General features: G+C 40.9%; 1 protein-coding gene across 1 annotated transcript in view; it reads left to right on the top strand.

Annotated features, from left to right (window-relative positions):
- Window positions 1-17,547, top strand: part of LOC124716915 (N-alpha-acetyltransferase 30) — an 82,497-nt gene that overhangs the window by 48,160 nt on the left and 16,790 nt on the right. The window contains exon 3 of the mRNA XM_047243484.1: window positions 14,581-14,636. Within this exon, the coding sequence (XP_047099440.1) occupies window positions 14,581-14,636 (56 nt within the window). The remainder of the gene's footprint in view (window positions 1-14,580; window positions 14,637-17,547) is intronic.

Below are 17,547 nucleotides of genomic sequence, written 5' to 3'. Positions count from 1 at the left end.
TATGTGACATTTGTTTGAGTACAAAAGGCTTTTAGTGTTAAAATTTGTGCATCATGGACTGAAATGCGATTCACCCTTTTATTAACAGAATGCCCATCTAGTAATGAAGAATGAATAGAAATATTGTGTGCATTGTGCTGCTGTTCCCCACACCCTAGTTGGAAAAAACAGTCTGCATCAGATCATATGAATTTAGGAGATCCCCCCAACACCTTTTTTCTTGCTCCATCGTATACAAAATTTATATTGAAGTCACCACATACAACTAGTTTCCGGTACTTTCTACAAAGTGAATCAAGAACCCTCTCTAGCCTGAGCAGAAATGCTCTGAAGTCAGAGTGAGGAGACTATAAACAACAATAATTAGAAGTTCAGTTTCACTAAATTCAACTGCCCCTGCACAACATTCAAATATCTGTTCAGTGCAGTATCGTGATAAGTATATGGACTCAAATGGAATAATGTTTTTTACGTACATAGCCACTCACCAACCCCGCAAGGAACTCCTTGAAAAACGACCAGCTAATCTGTATCCTGGTAAGGGAAGCCCCTGAATTGTCAAATAATTTAAGTGGTGCTCCGATATACCAATAATTTCAGAGTCAACATCTATAAGCTGTTCACTAACTTCCATGAGTGATCCCACCACCACCCACTACACTGTCACCTATAAGCTTTGCCAGCCTCCCCTTCCCGTATCTATTGAGGTGCAGGCCATGCCTAGTGAAACCCGATTTACTAAGACCCCACTGGCACCACTGAAATATAACCCATGCCCTCTGCCATCAGCACCCTCTCCGGCCCCACATTAATGTGCCTAACAGGCCAATCGTGACGCTGAAACAGTTGCACTAAATGCACATTAGTGCCACCAGTTTGAGTAGCTATCTTTACCAGGTCACCACCCACATCATATTCCCCATCCCTTTCAAGACTGTTCCCTGCGCAACCCACTAGCGCTACCTGATCCTGCTTCGTAGAATTCCTACATAACTCCCCTATGCTGTCAGTCACCTGAGCCAACCCTGCACTAGGCTTCACAATGCTGGTGATGTGGTACTCACTCCCCAACACTTCATGCAATTGCTGGCCCACACATCTACCATGCGAACTACTAGCAGTAGAACCTTCTTCTTTCTGTTAGATTTTGCAACTGATATAAGCCTTCTAACTGCTGAGGACTGCTGCATGTTCCTTACATCTACAGCCACAGGAGGCTCCTTCCCACTCAACTCTGACAGTTGGTCAAAGCTGTTGCATATACACAACTGCATTTATAGTGCCTTACGTGTCTGCTGTGGAGAGTACCCATTGTCTTCAAAAACTCTTCTCAGGTGTAGAAACTCGTCCTCCGGACTGCTCTCGTCAGCAATAACGTGTGCTATGTGTACCAGAGTTCTGAGTACACTCATCGTCTGCAAAGGGTGGTGGCAGTTATTTGCACGTAAATATAAAACCATATGGGTCGGTTTTCAGATTCCAGCGCCTTCTTCTCTAAGTCCTCCATTGTCGCCCTTGGTGGCCAACTTTTTTATGGCTGGAATCTGCTAGCTTGAAGCCCACAGTGTTTTGGAGTTATGTGGTAAAGACAAGCTAAATCATCTGAATTCTATCGACAGACAAATTCAGGTCATGAAGGAAATCGAAAAAGATTGATGCTTCGGAAGCCTGGGGCTTACAAAACCCCTGTGAGTGCGACCGTTCATATATCGGACAGATGACATGTACACTCCAGGAGAGATGCACAGAGCGCCCCAGGTACACCTGATGCTTACAACCTAATAAATTTGCAGTGGTGGAGCACTGTATTGACACTGCCCCCCTCCCCCTCTGGAAATCATTCTCAGAGGTGTATTTGTAAGAAATTTTAAATTGTGAAGCAATCTTTTTGGTGTATATGTTGAGATTAGTGAGTTCGCCCTCAGATTGTTCATCTATGGTGTACGGTAACGTCGAAATTTTAGCCTCGAATTTATCTTTCTGGGACTCAGTAATGAAAGAAGCAATTGAAACTTGGTTGGTGAGGAATTTAATTAATAGAGATAGTGACTTCAGCTTGGACAAAGAATGGAATCCGACAATTTTAGTAATTAAATCACAATGACGTCGCGACGGTGCAGCTCAGGGTGATACATCAATATCACCATGTGAATCAACTGTGCAGCCATAGATCTAATTCCATGCATGTCATTCCTCTTTGACGCCGATCAATGTCTCTGGTGCCTTGTCGCTGTGGACACATGCTCAGTGGTTCAGCCTGAGGGTTTAAAAGGACGGAGGAAGTGCTGGAGCGTCAGTCACCTCGGCTCACTTTGAAGATGGCTGGACAGTATTCAGCAGAAATATTAGAAGAAGAAAAAGAAGAAGAAGAAGAAGAAGGTGAATTTATGCGGCTGCATGCCCGAAATTTTGTGGAACAACTGCTCTCCTGGCTGAGCTATCGGAGGAAGACTCACGACCTGGCCTTACAACATTACTTCTGCCAGTACCTCTCCCATGTCTTCCAAACCACACAGAAGTTCTGTGTACCTTGTGGCACTGTGGCTTTTCGTGCAGTGGTCCCTAATTTCTGAGAAAGTTGATGTTGAAGTTTTATGTGTACCCCTGATACCTGTAACATTAGTAGCATTTTGACCAGTGAGTGTAGTGACATGCCTAGCTAACATGCTAGTGGTCTGGGTTCAAATCCTGTGGGTTGCTCCCCTCCCCACCCCATTGTACAGAATATCATTAAATAGTATATGTTATACAAAATTATTCAAAGCAGTTTATTAAATAAAGTGATCATTACAGCCAACTTTTCTTCAGATGTGTACACTGTTTGTTATAGAATAGAATTGCATGTGTTAAATCATCCCCAATGAAATTTCGTCTTTTGGCCAACAGATCTTTAATTGCACTGGCTACTGTGTCTTTGATTGCAGTAGAATTAGTGGAAATCATTCTCAGAGGTGTATTTGTAAGAAATTTTAAATTGTGAAGCAATGTTTTTGGTGTATATATTGGCATTGGTGACTTCGCCCTCAGATGGTTCATCACACTCTCTTGCTTCTGATGGATCTTCTTGTGGCTGTTGTTTTGTAGAAATATTTGCTTCTCCCATTTCACTGTACGTTTTTGACATGCACTGTGCTGAATACATGTTGTGAACAGCTTATGCCAGTGACAAATGCCAGCTTTCGGTGTTCGGGCCAGGGAATTGTGTGTCCATGAGGGAGAGGGCAACAAGAAGTGAGATCACATCTAGGAAACACATGAACCAAAGTTGTCCAAATATTTGGAATTTTAACTACAAACAGAACAGACGTTTGAAGAAAGTTTACATTAATGTTTGAAGTGTTAATGTAACAATGGGGGATTTTCCAAGTGTTAATGTAATTACTACAGCAAAAATGACCATTTTTGGATAATGTTGTGTCAGGTGGTGTTTATTGATGTTCTGTAGGATTAAAAAAAATTGAAAATTAAAACAAAAAAATACGCAAGCGGGATTTGATCCCGGAACACCAATGTGGTAGCCATGAACCTTAGCCACTGCACTAGCTCATTTGTTTGAAACATGACTAACGTTACACTTATAGGGGTTAGGCATAAAAGTTCAACATAGATTTTCTCAGAAACTAGGGGCCATCACATAAAAAGCCACTAGGCAGGTACTCAGGACAGGTCCCTTTACATCATGCCCAAGACTCATCAAAATCTGCGATTAACAGGTCTAATGAACTCCTTACTAGCCACAGCCTGTGGGATTGTTTCCAGACTGCATTTTTGCTCTGTAGGAGTAGTCCTGGCAGATTAAAACTGTGCACCTGAATTGGGAGGGGGGGGGGGGGGTCAGATCTGGGACCTTTGCCTTTTGCGGACAAGTGCCCTGCAAAGTGAGCTACCCAAGTACAATCTTACAGGAAAAATTGGCGCTCTTTCCACTGTGAAAATTCATTTGGGAACTGTCCCCTAGACTGTGGCTAATCTGTCTCTCTGCACTATCCTTTCTTCCAGGAGTGTTGGTCGCACAATGTATAGAGGAAAATTTGTGTGTAGTTTGGCAGGTTGGAGAAGTGCTGAGGAAGTAAAGCTGTAAGTGTAGGTCGTGCATTGTGCTTTAAAATCGCAGCCAGTAGAGTGCTCCTTTCTTCCAGGAGTGTTGGTCGCACAATGTATAGAGGAAAATTTGTGTGTAGTTTGGCAGGTTGGAGAAGTGCTGAGGAAGTAAAGCTGTAAGTGTAGGCCGTGCATTGTGCTTTAAAATCGCAGCCAGTAGAGTGCTCCTTTCTTCCAGGAGTGTTGGTCGCACAATGTATAGAGGAAAATTTGTGTGTAGTTTGGCAGGTTGGAGAAGTGCTGAGGAAGTAAAGCTGTAAGTGTAGGTCGTGCATTGTGCTTTAAAATCGCAGCCAGTAGAGTGCTTGCCCACAAAAGGCAAAGGTCTGTGGCTCGAGTCCCTGTCAGACACACAGTTTGTCTTCCCGGAAATTTCAGATTGGTGCACACTTCACTGCAGAGAGAAAATTCATTCAGAATAGGAACATTGTCTGTAATCTTCTGTTGTAATTCTTGGAAGAACATTAGTGTCCTGATGTTCCTTTCCATTCATGTACTGCAGGCTAGTTTCTCTTTATGATGTAGAGCTTACATTCCAAGTTTTGATTTTGAATTGTTGGATGTTTGTAATCAGTTAATCCAATATCTGGTCTGACGAAGAGATTACAACCAGAATCTCTGCTTTGTGTCCCGGGGCTGCAGAGGGCACCCAGTGCTTGTATCCAGGGAAGTCATACCCAATTTCCCACACAGCTAGCACAGGCCAGTAATCCTTGATATGGGGCTCTGTGGGACCAGAGCTGTCAAGTTATTGAAGAGCATGAGTGGTTCCGAAAGTATAACTGTGATATACTGCTGGCACAGAACTCGACAGGAAACTATGGTCAAGTTGGATGATGCGCAAACTCTCTTTACAAATGGGGTGCTACAGTGTCTCTGGTTTGTGAATGTGGGGCTCTGACCTAGACATAGAGCACATTTGAGATGAAAGCCCCTTGCGTTCGTACCAGGGGAGTTGCAGCAACCTCATTATATGGATTAGGAACCTAGATATTGACATTTAGTTAATTTTATATCTAGTTTCGTATTTTCGTGTTCCTGTTATATATAGTATTACTAATGTTGTATACCTGTAATTTTAAAGTGCAGGTGAGACATATGAATAAATAAATTCCAAGTTTTCCAGGACCCGTCATTAATTGCAGTCAAAAACACAGAAATTTTTCATCCAACATCTAAGTGTCTCAAAAGACAAGCACATAATTTATGTTTCTAATAATTAATTCTATTGTTAAATAAAATGCTAATAAAAAGGGTTTTACGACCTGATACCTGCAAATGTGTCGGGGCTTACATTTGAGGGGGGTAGTAGGGAATGACAAAATGAACGTTAGCAGAGGTTGGAAATACCGCTTCAGTTGTAAATTTCTTTGTTTTCACACGACCAGTTTAAGACTGTTATAAGTGCATCTTCAGGTATTGTAGCTGTGCTGTGGTCCCAGAGTGCCGCGTGTACCAGGTGCGGTGTGCTGCCTGTGAGTGCAGAACAGGGAGTCATGAATGAACATTATTAAATTGAAATAAGTAATTTACTGTGAAGTACAAACCAAACAATAACCAAAATAAAGGCAGTTTCTTTGAAAATACACATCTGTCGAATAAAAATCTGATGCCAGTTAACATTTGACACAGTGACACGCACCCACGTGCATTGTAATGTGCTCAGCTTTATGAGGTGGACAAGATGTCATTGCTAAAGCCTATTCCACTGTTTGACAGTTGTCTGCTCTGGTTGTCCAGTGTGTGATGAGGATTCCTGTGTTCCTGTGATGAGACATTGTGTTTTCTTGATACCCATTGAAAGTTAGTCAGATTATGTCAGCAGATACTGCATGCAGTTGTATTAGACATATTCCTGCCTTCTGGAGAAATGTGTTAACTAAGTGGACATCTCAAAAGTTGAAACAGTCACTGAAATGACAGTAGTATGGGACATTAGGTCAGAGAATCTCTTGAATTACCCTCGAAAACGGTGAGAGGTGTCTGACCTCCGTATGTGACACTGCGAAAGGCAGTAACCCCGATGGCAAAGACTGTTAACAATTACAAAGAAGTTTACTGATCTCAGGCACGCCTCTCCTCGCTGACCCTGGCTGGGGCCATTGGAAGTGCGGTGGCTTCGACCCGGCACTGCTGCTGAGACAGCCTTCCGTGAGCCACAGGTCTCGTGTCAACATCGGAGGCACATCGTGTCATGCTGCAGTGGCATCCCACTCAGGAGACGGCCCCTCAGCTCTGCACACAGCCACGATGGCAGCACAGAGGGACTGTTGTGTGCTTGCTTACCTCTGTGTCGTGAGCCCAACAATCCCTCACCTCGCTTGTGTCACTACAAAGTAACACGAAGACAGCTGTGCCTGGGGTACATCTCGCTGCCCTCAGACAGATGTCGGCCAGGGGTTGGTGCTGTGGTGCCAAGGCCCACTAGGAACTCAATGTCGGTTATTACAGGAACTAAAGGCAGGTCAGTGCCACCTGGTCCTGTGAAGGATTTAGTGTAGGTGGCAGGCATTGCCCAGTCTTGAACCTGTGGCTGCAGCGGGCAGAGTCCAGTTGTCTTGCTGTCGGGTGTTGCTCTGTCATCTCCTTAAAATCCAGACTTATTTATATGCCTCCGTCACCCATGTGTGTCACTAAAACCCAGCATCTAGTTATGTTGGCGCGAGAGACTTTCCTGGTGTGGTGACACCACCTCACTTGCTGCACTGTTATAACTGTGTAGCACCACTTCTCATTCATCTCTGCTATTCTTGCTGCGCTATCCACAGGCACATCAGTAATCGCGATCAAAATATTGCCACAATGGCTGCTACTGACTCTCAGCTGCCAAGCCATCACTCTACGGTGCTTCCACGTTACTTCTGAGTCGTGTCACTGCACTGTATGGGTATTTAATTAGTTGGCAGCATATACAGGCTTTAGGATGAGTAGGTGTGCATAACCTCAAACTTTGTCTAGTATTGGAAGCAATACTGATGACTTTTGCTTGTTGACAATCCCAAACGAGTGATGGGTCACTGCGATACCTCCTGCAGTCTGTCGCTTGCTTTGGCACCGCCACACACAAATGGTTTACTAAACAGTTTCAAGTGATACTTTCAATGTCAGTGTTACTCTGTTGTGAAGTTCTGCTGTGGGAAATGAACTGCCATATTTGTCAGCAGTTGCTGTCAGTCTCCGTATGTCGACTAATAATAATATTATTATTATTAAATAATTTAATAATTATTAAATACTTATTATTAAAAATTAAAAAGAATTGAAGACCACATCTGTAGCTGAATGATTAGCAGACTGTCTCTGGTTGGGGAGGACCGAATTTTGTTTCCTGATACCTCCTCGGATTTTTCAGAGCTATTGAATTCTGGAATGTGGGGTCCTCTCAGCCCCACGAGACCACAATAGGAGCTGTTTGAATAAAGTAGTAGTAGTATCTCTGTGGTTCAGATGCTGGCAACAACAGCTGGAAAAAATCAGTTTATTGGCAAATAGCCAACACGGATTCAGAAAGTATCATTCTTGTGAAACACAAGGAGCTCTTTATTCTCAGGAAGTAATAAGTGCTATTGACACAGGATGTCAAATTGATTCCGTGTTTAAGATTTTCAGAAGGCCCTTGATGCCGTTCCTCACAAGTGAATTCCAATTAAATTGCATGCCTGTGGAGTTTTGGCTGAGTTGTGAGACTGGATTCGCGATTTCCTGCCACAAAGGTAACCATTCGTAATAATGAATGGAAAGTCATAGAGTAAAATGGAAGCAATATCTGGCGTTCTCCCAGGTCACTGCGATACCTCCAGCAATCTGTCTCCTGCCTTGGCCCCTGTTGTTCCTGATCTTCCTAAATAACTTGGGAGACAATCTGAGCAGTCGTCTTATATTATTTGCAGATGATATTGTCATTTACTATTGTGTAATGTCATCATATGATCAAAATGAATTCCAAAATGATTTAGACAGGATATTTGTGTGATGCAAAAAGTGGCAATTGGCACTAAATCATGAGAAGTGTGAAGTCATCCGCATGAGCACTAAAAAGAATCTGCTAAATTTTAGTTACACAATAAACCAGACAATTATAAAGGCTTTAAACTCAACTAAATACTTAGGTACTACAACTATGAATAAATTACAGTGGAATGATCATGTAGCTAATGTTGTGGGGGAAAGCAAACCAAAGACTGCGATTTATTGGCAGAACAGTTAAAAATTTTTTACAGGTTTACTAAGGAGACTGCTTACACTAATCTTGTCTACCCTCTTCGGGAGTATAGCTCTGCAGTGTGGGATCTGCACAAGACGAGATTGACTGAGGACACCAAAAAAGTTCAAAGAAGGGCACCTCGTTTTGTATTATGAAGTAGGGGAGAGAGTGCCACAGACATGATACACGAATTGGGGTGGCAGTCATGAAAACAAACGAGCCTTTTGCTGTGGCACGGGACATTCTCATGATATTTCAGTCACCAACTTTTTCCTAAGAGTATGAAAATACTATTACAAACAGCATAGTGAAAGCATATTATTGTAGCCAAGATAGGCACGAAGCCCCATCTACCACAGTAGTACACATTTATATGCCAAGTAGCCCCACAGATGACGAAGAGATTGAAGAAATGTATGAGATAAAAGAAATTATTCAGATAGTGAAGGGAGACGAAAATTTAATAGTCATGGGGGACTGGAATTCGGTAGTAGGAAAAAGAAGAGAAAGAAACGTAGTAGGTGAATATGGAATGGGGGTAAGGAATGAAAGAGGAAGCCCCCCCCCCTCCCGCCAATGGTAGAATTTTGCACAGAGCATAAATTAATAATAGCTAACACTTGGGTCAAGAGTCATAAAAGAAAGTTGTAGACATGGAAGAAGCCTGGAGATACTGACAGGTTTCAGATAGACTATATAATGGTAAGACAGAGATTTAGGAACCAGGTTTTAAATTGTAAGACATTTCCAGGGGCAGATGTGGACTCTGACCACACTCTATTGGTAAAGAACTGTAGATTAAAACCGAAGAAACTGCAAAAAAGTGGAAATTTGAGGAGATGGGACTAGGATAAACTGAAAGAACCAGAAGTTGTAGAGTGTTTCTGAGAGAGCATAAGGGAACAATTTTGACAAGAACAGCGGAAATAAATACAGTAGAAGAAGAATGGGTAGCTTTGAGAGATAAAATAATAAAGGCAGCAGAGGATCAAGCAGGTAAAAAGATCAGGGCTAGTAGAAATCCTTGGATAACAGAAGAGATGCTGAGTTTAATTGGTCAAAGAAGAAAATATAAAAATGCTGTAAATGAAACAGGTAAAAAGAAACACATACGTCTCAAAAATGACATCAACAGGAAGTGCAAAATGGCTAAGCAGGGATTGCTAGAGGACAAATGTAAGGATGTAGAGCCATATTTCACTAGGGGTACGATAGATACTGCCTACAGGAAAATTAAAGAGACATTTGGAGAAAAGAAAACCACTTGCATTAATGTCAAGAGCTCAGATGGAAAATCAGTTCTAGGCAAAGAATGGAAAGCAGAAAGGTGGAATGAGTATTTAAAGGGTCTATGCAAGGGCAGTATACTTGAGGGCAGTATTATGGAAATGGAAGAGGATGTAAATGAAGATGAAATGGGAGATATGATACTGCGTGAAGAGCTTGGCAGAGCACTCGGAGACCGAAGTCGAAACAAGGCTCTGAAAGTAAACACCGTTCCATTAGAACTACTAATAACCTTGGGAGAGCCAACCCTCCCAAACTCTACCATCTGGTGAGCAAGATATATGAGATAGGCAAAATGCCCTCAGACTTCAAGAAGAATGCAGGTCTTGACAGATGTGAAAATTACTGAACTGCCAGTTTAATAAGTCACAGCTGCAAAGTACTACCATGAATTCTTTACAGACGAATGGAAAAGGTGGTGGAAGCCGACCTCAGGGAAGATCTGTTTGGAATCTGTAGAAATGTTGGAGTACGTGAGGCAATGCTGGACCCTATGACTTATCTTAGAAGATAGATTAAGGAAAGGCAAACCTACATTTCTAGCATTTATATACTTAGGAAAAGCTTTTGACAATGTTGACGGATAATCTCTTTCAAATTCTAAAGGTAGCATGGGTAAAATAAATGGAGCGAAAGGCTATTTACAATTTGTACAGAAACCAGATGGCAGTTATAAGTGTCGAGGGACATGAAAGGGAAGCAGTCGTTGGGAAGGGAGTGAGACAGGGTTGTAGACTCTCCCCGATGTTATTCAATCTGTATATTGAGCAAGCAGTAAAGGAAACAAAAGAAAAATTTTGAATAGGATTTAAAATCCATGGAGAATAAATAAAAACTTTGAGGTCTGCACATGACATTGCAATTCTATCAGAGACAGCAAAGGACCTGGGAGAGCAGTTGAATGGAATGGACAGTGTCTTGAAAGGAGGATACAAGATGAAATCAACAATAGCAAAATGATGATAATGGAATGTAGCTGAATTAAATCGGGTGATGCTGAGGGAATTATATTAGGAAATGAGACACTTAAAGTAGTAAAGGAGTTTTGCTATTTGGGGAGCAAAATAACTGATGATGGTCGAAGTAGAGAGGGTATAAAATGTAGACTGACAGTGGCAAAGAAAGCGTTTCTGAAGAAGAGAAATTTGTTAACATCGAGTGTAGGTTTAAGTGTAGGGAAGTCGCTTCTGAAAGTATTTGTATGGAGTGTAGCCATGTATGGAAGTGAAACATTGTCGATAAATAGTCTAGATAAGAAGAGAATAGATGCTTTCAAAATGTGGTCTACAGAAGAATGATGAAACTTGCACAGGATAGAGTAGCATGGTGAGCTGCATCAAACCAGTCTCTGTACTGAAGACCACAACAGCAACATTAGTAAAAAATAAAAATAAAAAAAAATCTGTTTTAACAGAGACCAAACAAATATTGGAAAATACTGGTTATCCAGAACTAAAATACCGATATCTTTAACCTGGTTGGTTTTTCCCTTCTCTAATTTGTCATATGCAATTCATGTGATTTTTTGGAAATTAAGAGAAGTAAGTGAGTGGTCACTGCCGTCTGTGATATGCCCACACAAGTACGATCTGCAGACAGATCACGTAACCTACCGTTGGATTTCTACAATCTGTTGCTCGCATATATGGGGAAGGAGGAGAGCGGGATCACTTTACACCCAATGTCCTTTGATGAGATAGTGATAAACAAGTGTTAATTTTCTCAGTTACTGTAGCCGTTACGGTGTTAACTTTTGTCATTTAAAGTGAGTGTGCCTTCTTGGTTTAGAAATTTGCTCCAACTGCTGTTATGTCAGTTTAAGCAACACATTCATAGTTTCTGAAAAAAATGTATATCATGATATAATAAACTGCACACCGTGTATTATAATCTGTTGTAACAGCGAGCATTGTACAACGCCCACTGTACACAGTCAGCATGGGTAGAAAAGGAACGAACAAGTGACTGCATCCAGTAGGTGCAACCATTGTCACATCCCGTCTACGTTATGTGATCAAAAGTATCCGGACACCTGGCTGAAAATGACTTAAAAGTTCTTGGCACCCTCCATCGGTAATGCTGGAATTCAATATGGTGTTGGCCCACCCTTAGCCTTGATGACAGCTTCCACTCTCGCAGGCATACGTTCATCCGTTGCTGGAAGGTTTCTTGGGGAATGGCAGCCCATTCTTCACGGAGTGCTGCACTGAGGAGAGCTATCAATGTCGGTTGGTGAGGCCTGGGATGAAGTCGGTGTTCCAAAACATCCTGAAGGTATTCTGTAGGATTCAGGTCAGGACACTGTGCAGGCCAGTCCATTACAGGGATGGTATTGTCGTGTAACCACTCCACCACTGGCTGTGCTTAATAAATAATCATGTTGAAAGATGCAATCGCCATCCCCGAATTGCTCTTCAAGAGTGGGAAGCAAGAAGATGCTTAAAACATCAATTTACGCCTGTGCTGTGATACTGCCATGCAAAACAACAAGGGATGCGAGCCCCCTGCATGAGAAACATGACCACACCACACCACCACCTTCTCCAAATTTTACTATTGGCTCAACACACGCTGGCAGATTACGTTCACCGGACATTTGCCTTACCCACACCCTGCCATCAGGTCGCCACATTGTGTACTGTGATTCGCCACATAACGTTTTGCCGCTGTTCAATCGCGCAGTGTTTATGCTTCTTACACCAAGCATTTACTGGCGTGATGTGTGGCTTATGAGCAGCCGCTCGACCATGAAATCCAAGTTTTCTCATACATGTCCCTTACTATTTCCATTTCACTATCACTTCAGAAACAGTGGACCTAGAGATGTTTAGGAGTGTGGAAATCTCACGTACAGACGTAAGACACAAGTGACACCCAATCACCTGACTACGTCCGAAGTCTGCGAGTTCCGCAGAGCGCTCCATTCTACTCTCTCACAATGTATAATGACTACTGAGGTCACTGATATGGAATACTTGGCAGTAGGTGGCAGCACAATGCACCTAATATGAAGAACGTATGTTTTTGGGGGTGTCCAGATAATTTAGATCACATATTGTATGTGTGTGATGTGATAACATGAGACAAACCTGTCAAAACATGCATCAGTACATCTGAATTTCACGAAATTAACAGCTGTTTTGCAAAAATGTTCACTATGTAATTTGCAGCTGCTGCTGGATTATCGATGTGTACATGTGTGCAAAAATAAAAATTTCTATCTGTAGCTGCGTTTGAGGTATAGCTGGCTTTGATATATTGGGATGTAAATCTTTTGCTTTTTAGGATCCTGCCAGTTTTGGATGAAACATTGCTAGCAGACAGCCAGAAGAGATCTTTTTGACAGTCTATATTTGTTCAGGTTCCATTTTTTGCTTTGAAGGGGCAAATTGATATGGATGCTGAATCTTTTGCTCTGGGTATGCATTCTGATGAGAAAATGATTTATAGATGACCAATCTGTTCCTGTAAACATTTTGAATAATGCATGCCCTATGTAACACTGCCCTCTGTAACCTGTTACACGATGTGAATGACTTTGTTGTGTGAAGATACAAAGACGATGACTTGTTGGTTCTTTGCCAGAATACTGCACTATTTCTGGCAGCATGAACTCAATATCCAAGAGCCTCCATAATATTTGCTGTTTGAGTGTTATTTTAGACAGGTTTTATATCAAAATACATAAATACTGAAGATTGTCCACACTTTTGATTTGGACATGGGGAGCTACAGAATGTCTTTTTCCATCATCAATCTTCTGATTGGTTTGATGCGGCCAGCCATGAATTCCTGTCCTGTTCAAACCTCTTCATCTCAGAGTAGCACTTGAAACCTACGTCTTCAATTATTTGCTGGATATATTCCAATCTCTGTCTTCCTCTACAGTTTTTGCCCTCTACACCTCCCTCTAGTACCATGGAAGTCATTCTCTGGTGTCTTAGCAGATATCCTATCATCCTGTCCCTTCTTCTTGTCAGTGTTTTCCACATATTCCTTTCCTCTCCGATTCTGTGCAGAACCACCTCATTACTTACCTTATCAGTTCACATAATTTTCAACATTCGTATGTAGCACCACAACACAAATGCTTCAATTCTCTTCTGTTCCAATTTTCCCACAGTCCATGTTTCACTACTATACAATGCTGTGCTCCAAACACACATTCTCAGAAATTTCTTCCTCAAAGTAAGGCCTATGTTTGTGGTAGACTTCTCTTGGCCAGGACCACTAGTAGGCTGCTTCTGATGCCCTCCTTGCTCCATCCATCATTGGTTATTTTGCTTCCTATGTAGTAGAATTCCTTAACTTCCATCTACTTTGTGACCATCAATCCCGGTGTTAAGTTTTTCAGTGTTCTCATTTCTGCTACTTCTAATGACTTTAGTCTTTCTTCATTTTGCTCTCAGTCCGTATTCTGTACTCATTAGAATGTTCATTCCATTGAGCAGATCATGTAATTCTTCTTCGATTTCACTCAGGATAGATATCCTTTCACTTTGAATTTTAATTTCACTTCTGAACTATCTTTTATTTCTGTCATTGCTTCTTAGATGTACAGATTGAATTGTAGGGGCAAAAGACTACATCCCTATCTTACACTCTTTTTTAATCCAAGCACATTGTTCTTGGTTGTCCCCTCGTAAAGTCACATGGTGCTTATGGTAGTTTTATCATGGAGCTCATACTAAAACATCAGTGTGATCTGCTGGTAGATTTGCAGAGCAAAATGTATACACTGTGTTGTTCACAGAGTTGTAAAAATCCTTGTTGGCATGTAAGCAATTTAAATAATGTTTATTTTTTCTGATTTGTAACTATTTTATTGAGAAATTAAGTATTTAAAACTAACTTACAAATAAAGTAGAAGTAAATCATTATTGTATTAATATTAGTGTTATTCCTTCCTGATTTTTCCACTGTTTGATATTAAAGTAGCAGATATTTATATTTGAATTTATTAAAATAGAACATTCTTTGCATTTTAGGTTCCAATCTGGTGTTGAAAGCAATCCGAGCCATGGTCGAGGATGAGGCAGATGAGGTAGTGTACTAATTCATTTGGTTTATTCCAGTTGTCACATTATGTATCTGAATGTTTCAGAAATGAATTATGTCATTTAATGAAATAGTTGTTTATATGGAATGTGTTGTCCTGCCATTGGAGTAGAAAACTTCACTGGAGGGATGGGTAGCATCAACAACATTAAGTTAAGCCCAGATTATTGAATCTTGTTTAAAATGGTTTCAACCTGAAATTGTATGTGACCGAGACGTAATGAAAAGTTCACTCATTATCCATTCAGAATTCTATGGTTTTTCAGATGCTGCTGCAATCAGTTGCTATAGTGCACATTTCAGTCAACACATTCAAGAGAAAATATTACTTATCAACAGAGCATTTGTAGAGCAGGTGATGAAGTTTTTGTATTAAGGACAGTTAAAGATAACGTCTGGCTGGACAGTAAAAGAAATAAGTAGAATGTTGAAAATGGGCAGGACTTCTTTTCATGAACAATTCAGGGTTTTCGAGAACAGGTTTCTGGCGCATGTGAAACTGAAATTTTACAGTCAGTGCATCACCAGTCGTTATTTTACAGTAATTGTACATGGATGTTTAATGTGAAAATTATTCAAGCTGGGAGTTGCTTCGCAAGCAGTAGAGAGACAATGGGACAAACAAGTGGATCAGAGAACATACAGGTGATCTTCCAATGAATTTGGAGGGTGATTCAAAAATGTTAGTGTTTGTTGATCACCCAGACATTATGATCAGAGGCCCAAATTCAACCTTAATAGGCAGAGTTCAGATGTTAGGAGTGATTTGCAGCAAACAGTTAGTCTTAATCTCACAGTGACTCATATTATGTGATTTTAAACAAACAATGGTGACTTTTCAGTGCCAATAGTAAGACATTATCAGTGGTAAGACACTGAGTGAAATACAGTGTGAAAATTCTTTAGGGTCCAATGGGATAACAAGTTAATAAGAAATCAACACACAGATAAACTAATAAAGAGGTTAAGTTCAGCATGTTTTGCCATTACAAACATCTGTCAATATGAAATATTGTGAAAATGTTATTAAAAAATAAATATTGTGAAAAGTCTAGCATAAGTTTTTGTTAAGGATGTTGGAATTTGAACTCGCTTTCCAACATATTTACTCCTTACATGTTTTTGTTGCCAGTTATAAAAATCAGTTTAAGTTACACTGTTAGTTACACAGTCACAACATAAGAAACACAAATAATTTTTGTGTACACTTTACATCTTGTTTTAGGGTTCAGAATAGAGTTATGTGCTCTGGTATTTATAAAATATTCAACAAACTACCAACTGACAAGGCAAGAAATTGAGAATCCCAGAATCCCAACCAATTCAGAGTAAAATTAAGAATATGCCTTATTAGCTACTCTTTCTACAAATTAGCTTTATTTCTAAATTTAAGGATTGAAAAGCAGCAGCTATGCAGTAGAACAGGGCAAGCATAATTTCTGCCTCCCCCACTCCTCTCCCCTCCCCCAGCCCGCCCCCCCCCCCCCCCCCCCCCCCGAAAAGCAGCTTTCTATTTAATTTTATATTTAGCTATTATAAAAATGGATAGAATCAATCTGTGGAAAATCCAGGGTGGAATGCAGCAATATTTGAGAAGGAAAGTTGCTACTCACCATATAATGGACATGCTGAGTCGCGTATAGGCACAACAAAAAGACTGTCACAATTAAATCTTTCGGCCATTGGCCTTCTAGGTCTATTACAGGGGTATGAGCCATGAGATAAGGGATTGCGAGTGAACCTACACAATATACTCGTCCAACCTTAGACAATCCTTGCTCCCCATTCCTTACCTCATGGTTCATATCCCTGTTATAGACCTAGATGCAAGACCTGTCCCATACATCCTCCCACCACCACCACCACCACCACCACCACCACCACCACCTACTCCAGTCCGGTCTCTCTCTCTCTCTCTCTCTCTCTCTCTCTCTCTCTCTCTCTCTCTGTGTGTGTGTGTGTGTGTGTGTGTGTGTGTGTGTGTGTGTGTGTGAGGCCAATGGTTGAAAGCTTTAATTGTGAGTCTTTTGTTGTGCCTATCCATGACTCAGCATCTCCGCTATATGTTGAGTAGCAACTTTCCTGGTCTACTACATAATATAATGTGCTATTAACATAGTATACAAACTTCTATGACTTCTAGTCTTCTGTTAATGTATACCTTGAATCATTCAATGTACCTGAAGATTTCTTGTTTTTGATGGCATCTATGGGACATGGTGGATGGACGAATGAATGAATGAATCAATCAGCCAGACAATAGTGGTAGATGTAATCCTTCTCTCTTCCAAATTTGGCCAACTGATGAGAATCTTGTGGAATTTATGGCTTCATGGCATTTCTTTTCCTCTCTTCCCGGTTAATGATGTGATGTAATTAAAGATCTTGTTTGCTCAGTGCCTTTTATCCATTGTCACTAGTGTCTATAAAATTTTAACTATCTTTTTTGCACTGTGCCCATGATCTTTCTGGTGTACCTGTAATAGTCCTCATTTTCCCCAGTCTTTGGAGTGCTAACAGTAGTCTTCTGGGGCCCCATAATGTTCCTGTGATCTCCCTTTCATTTTGTTCATGTTCTTTCAGCTGTCCCTTTTTTATTTAAGGTACGCCACTCCATAGTGTAGTCCCCTTCTGGTGTTATAACTGAATTATTGATCCTGATTTTGGCCTTGTAGGATATCCCTCATTTGTTGCACTTATTCTGATAGATGCTGTATCGAAAGTTAAGTTTTTTAATCTCTGAACCCTTTGCAGTCAAGATGGGGTCAGGCAATTATCTTCAGTATTGTCTTGGAAAATGGTTCAAGTGGCTCTAAGCACTGTGAGACTCGACATCTGAGGTCATCAGTCCCCTAGACTTAGAACTACTTAAACCTAATTAACCGAAGGACATCACA

This window comes from Schistocerca piceifrons, chromosome 9, assembly GCF_021461385.2.
Source record: "Schistocerca piceifrons isolate TAMUIC-IGC-003096 chromosome 9, iqSchPice1.1, whole genome shotgun sequence".
Lineage (NCBI taxonomy): Eukaryota > Metazoa > Arthropoda > Insecta > Orthoptera > Acrididae > Schistocerca > Schistocerca piceifrons.
Note: the sequence above shows the minus strand (reverse complement) of the source record. Positions and strands in the feature narration are given on the sequence as shown.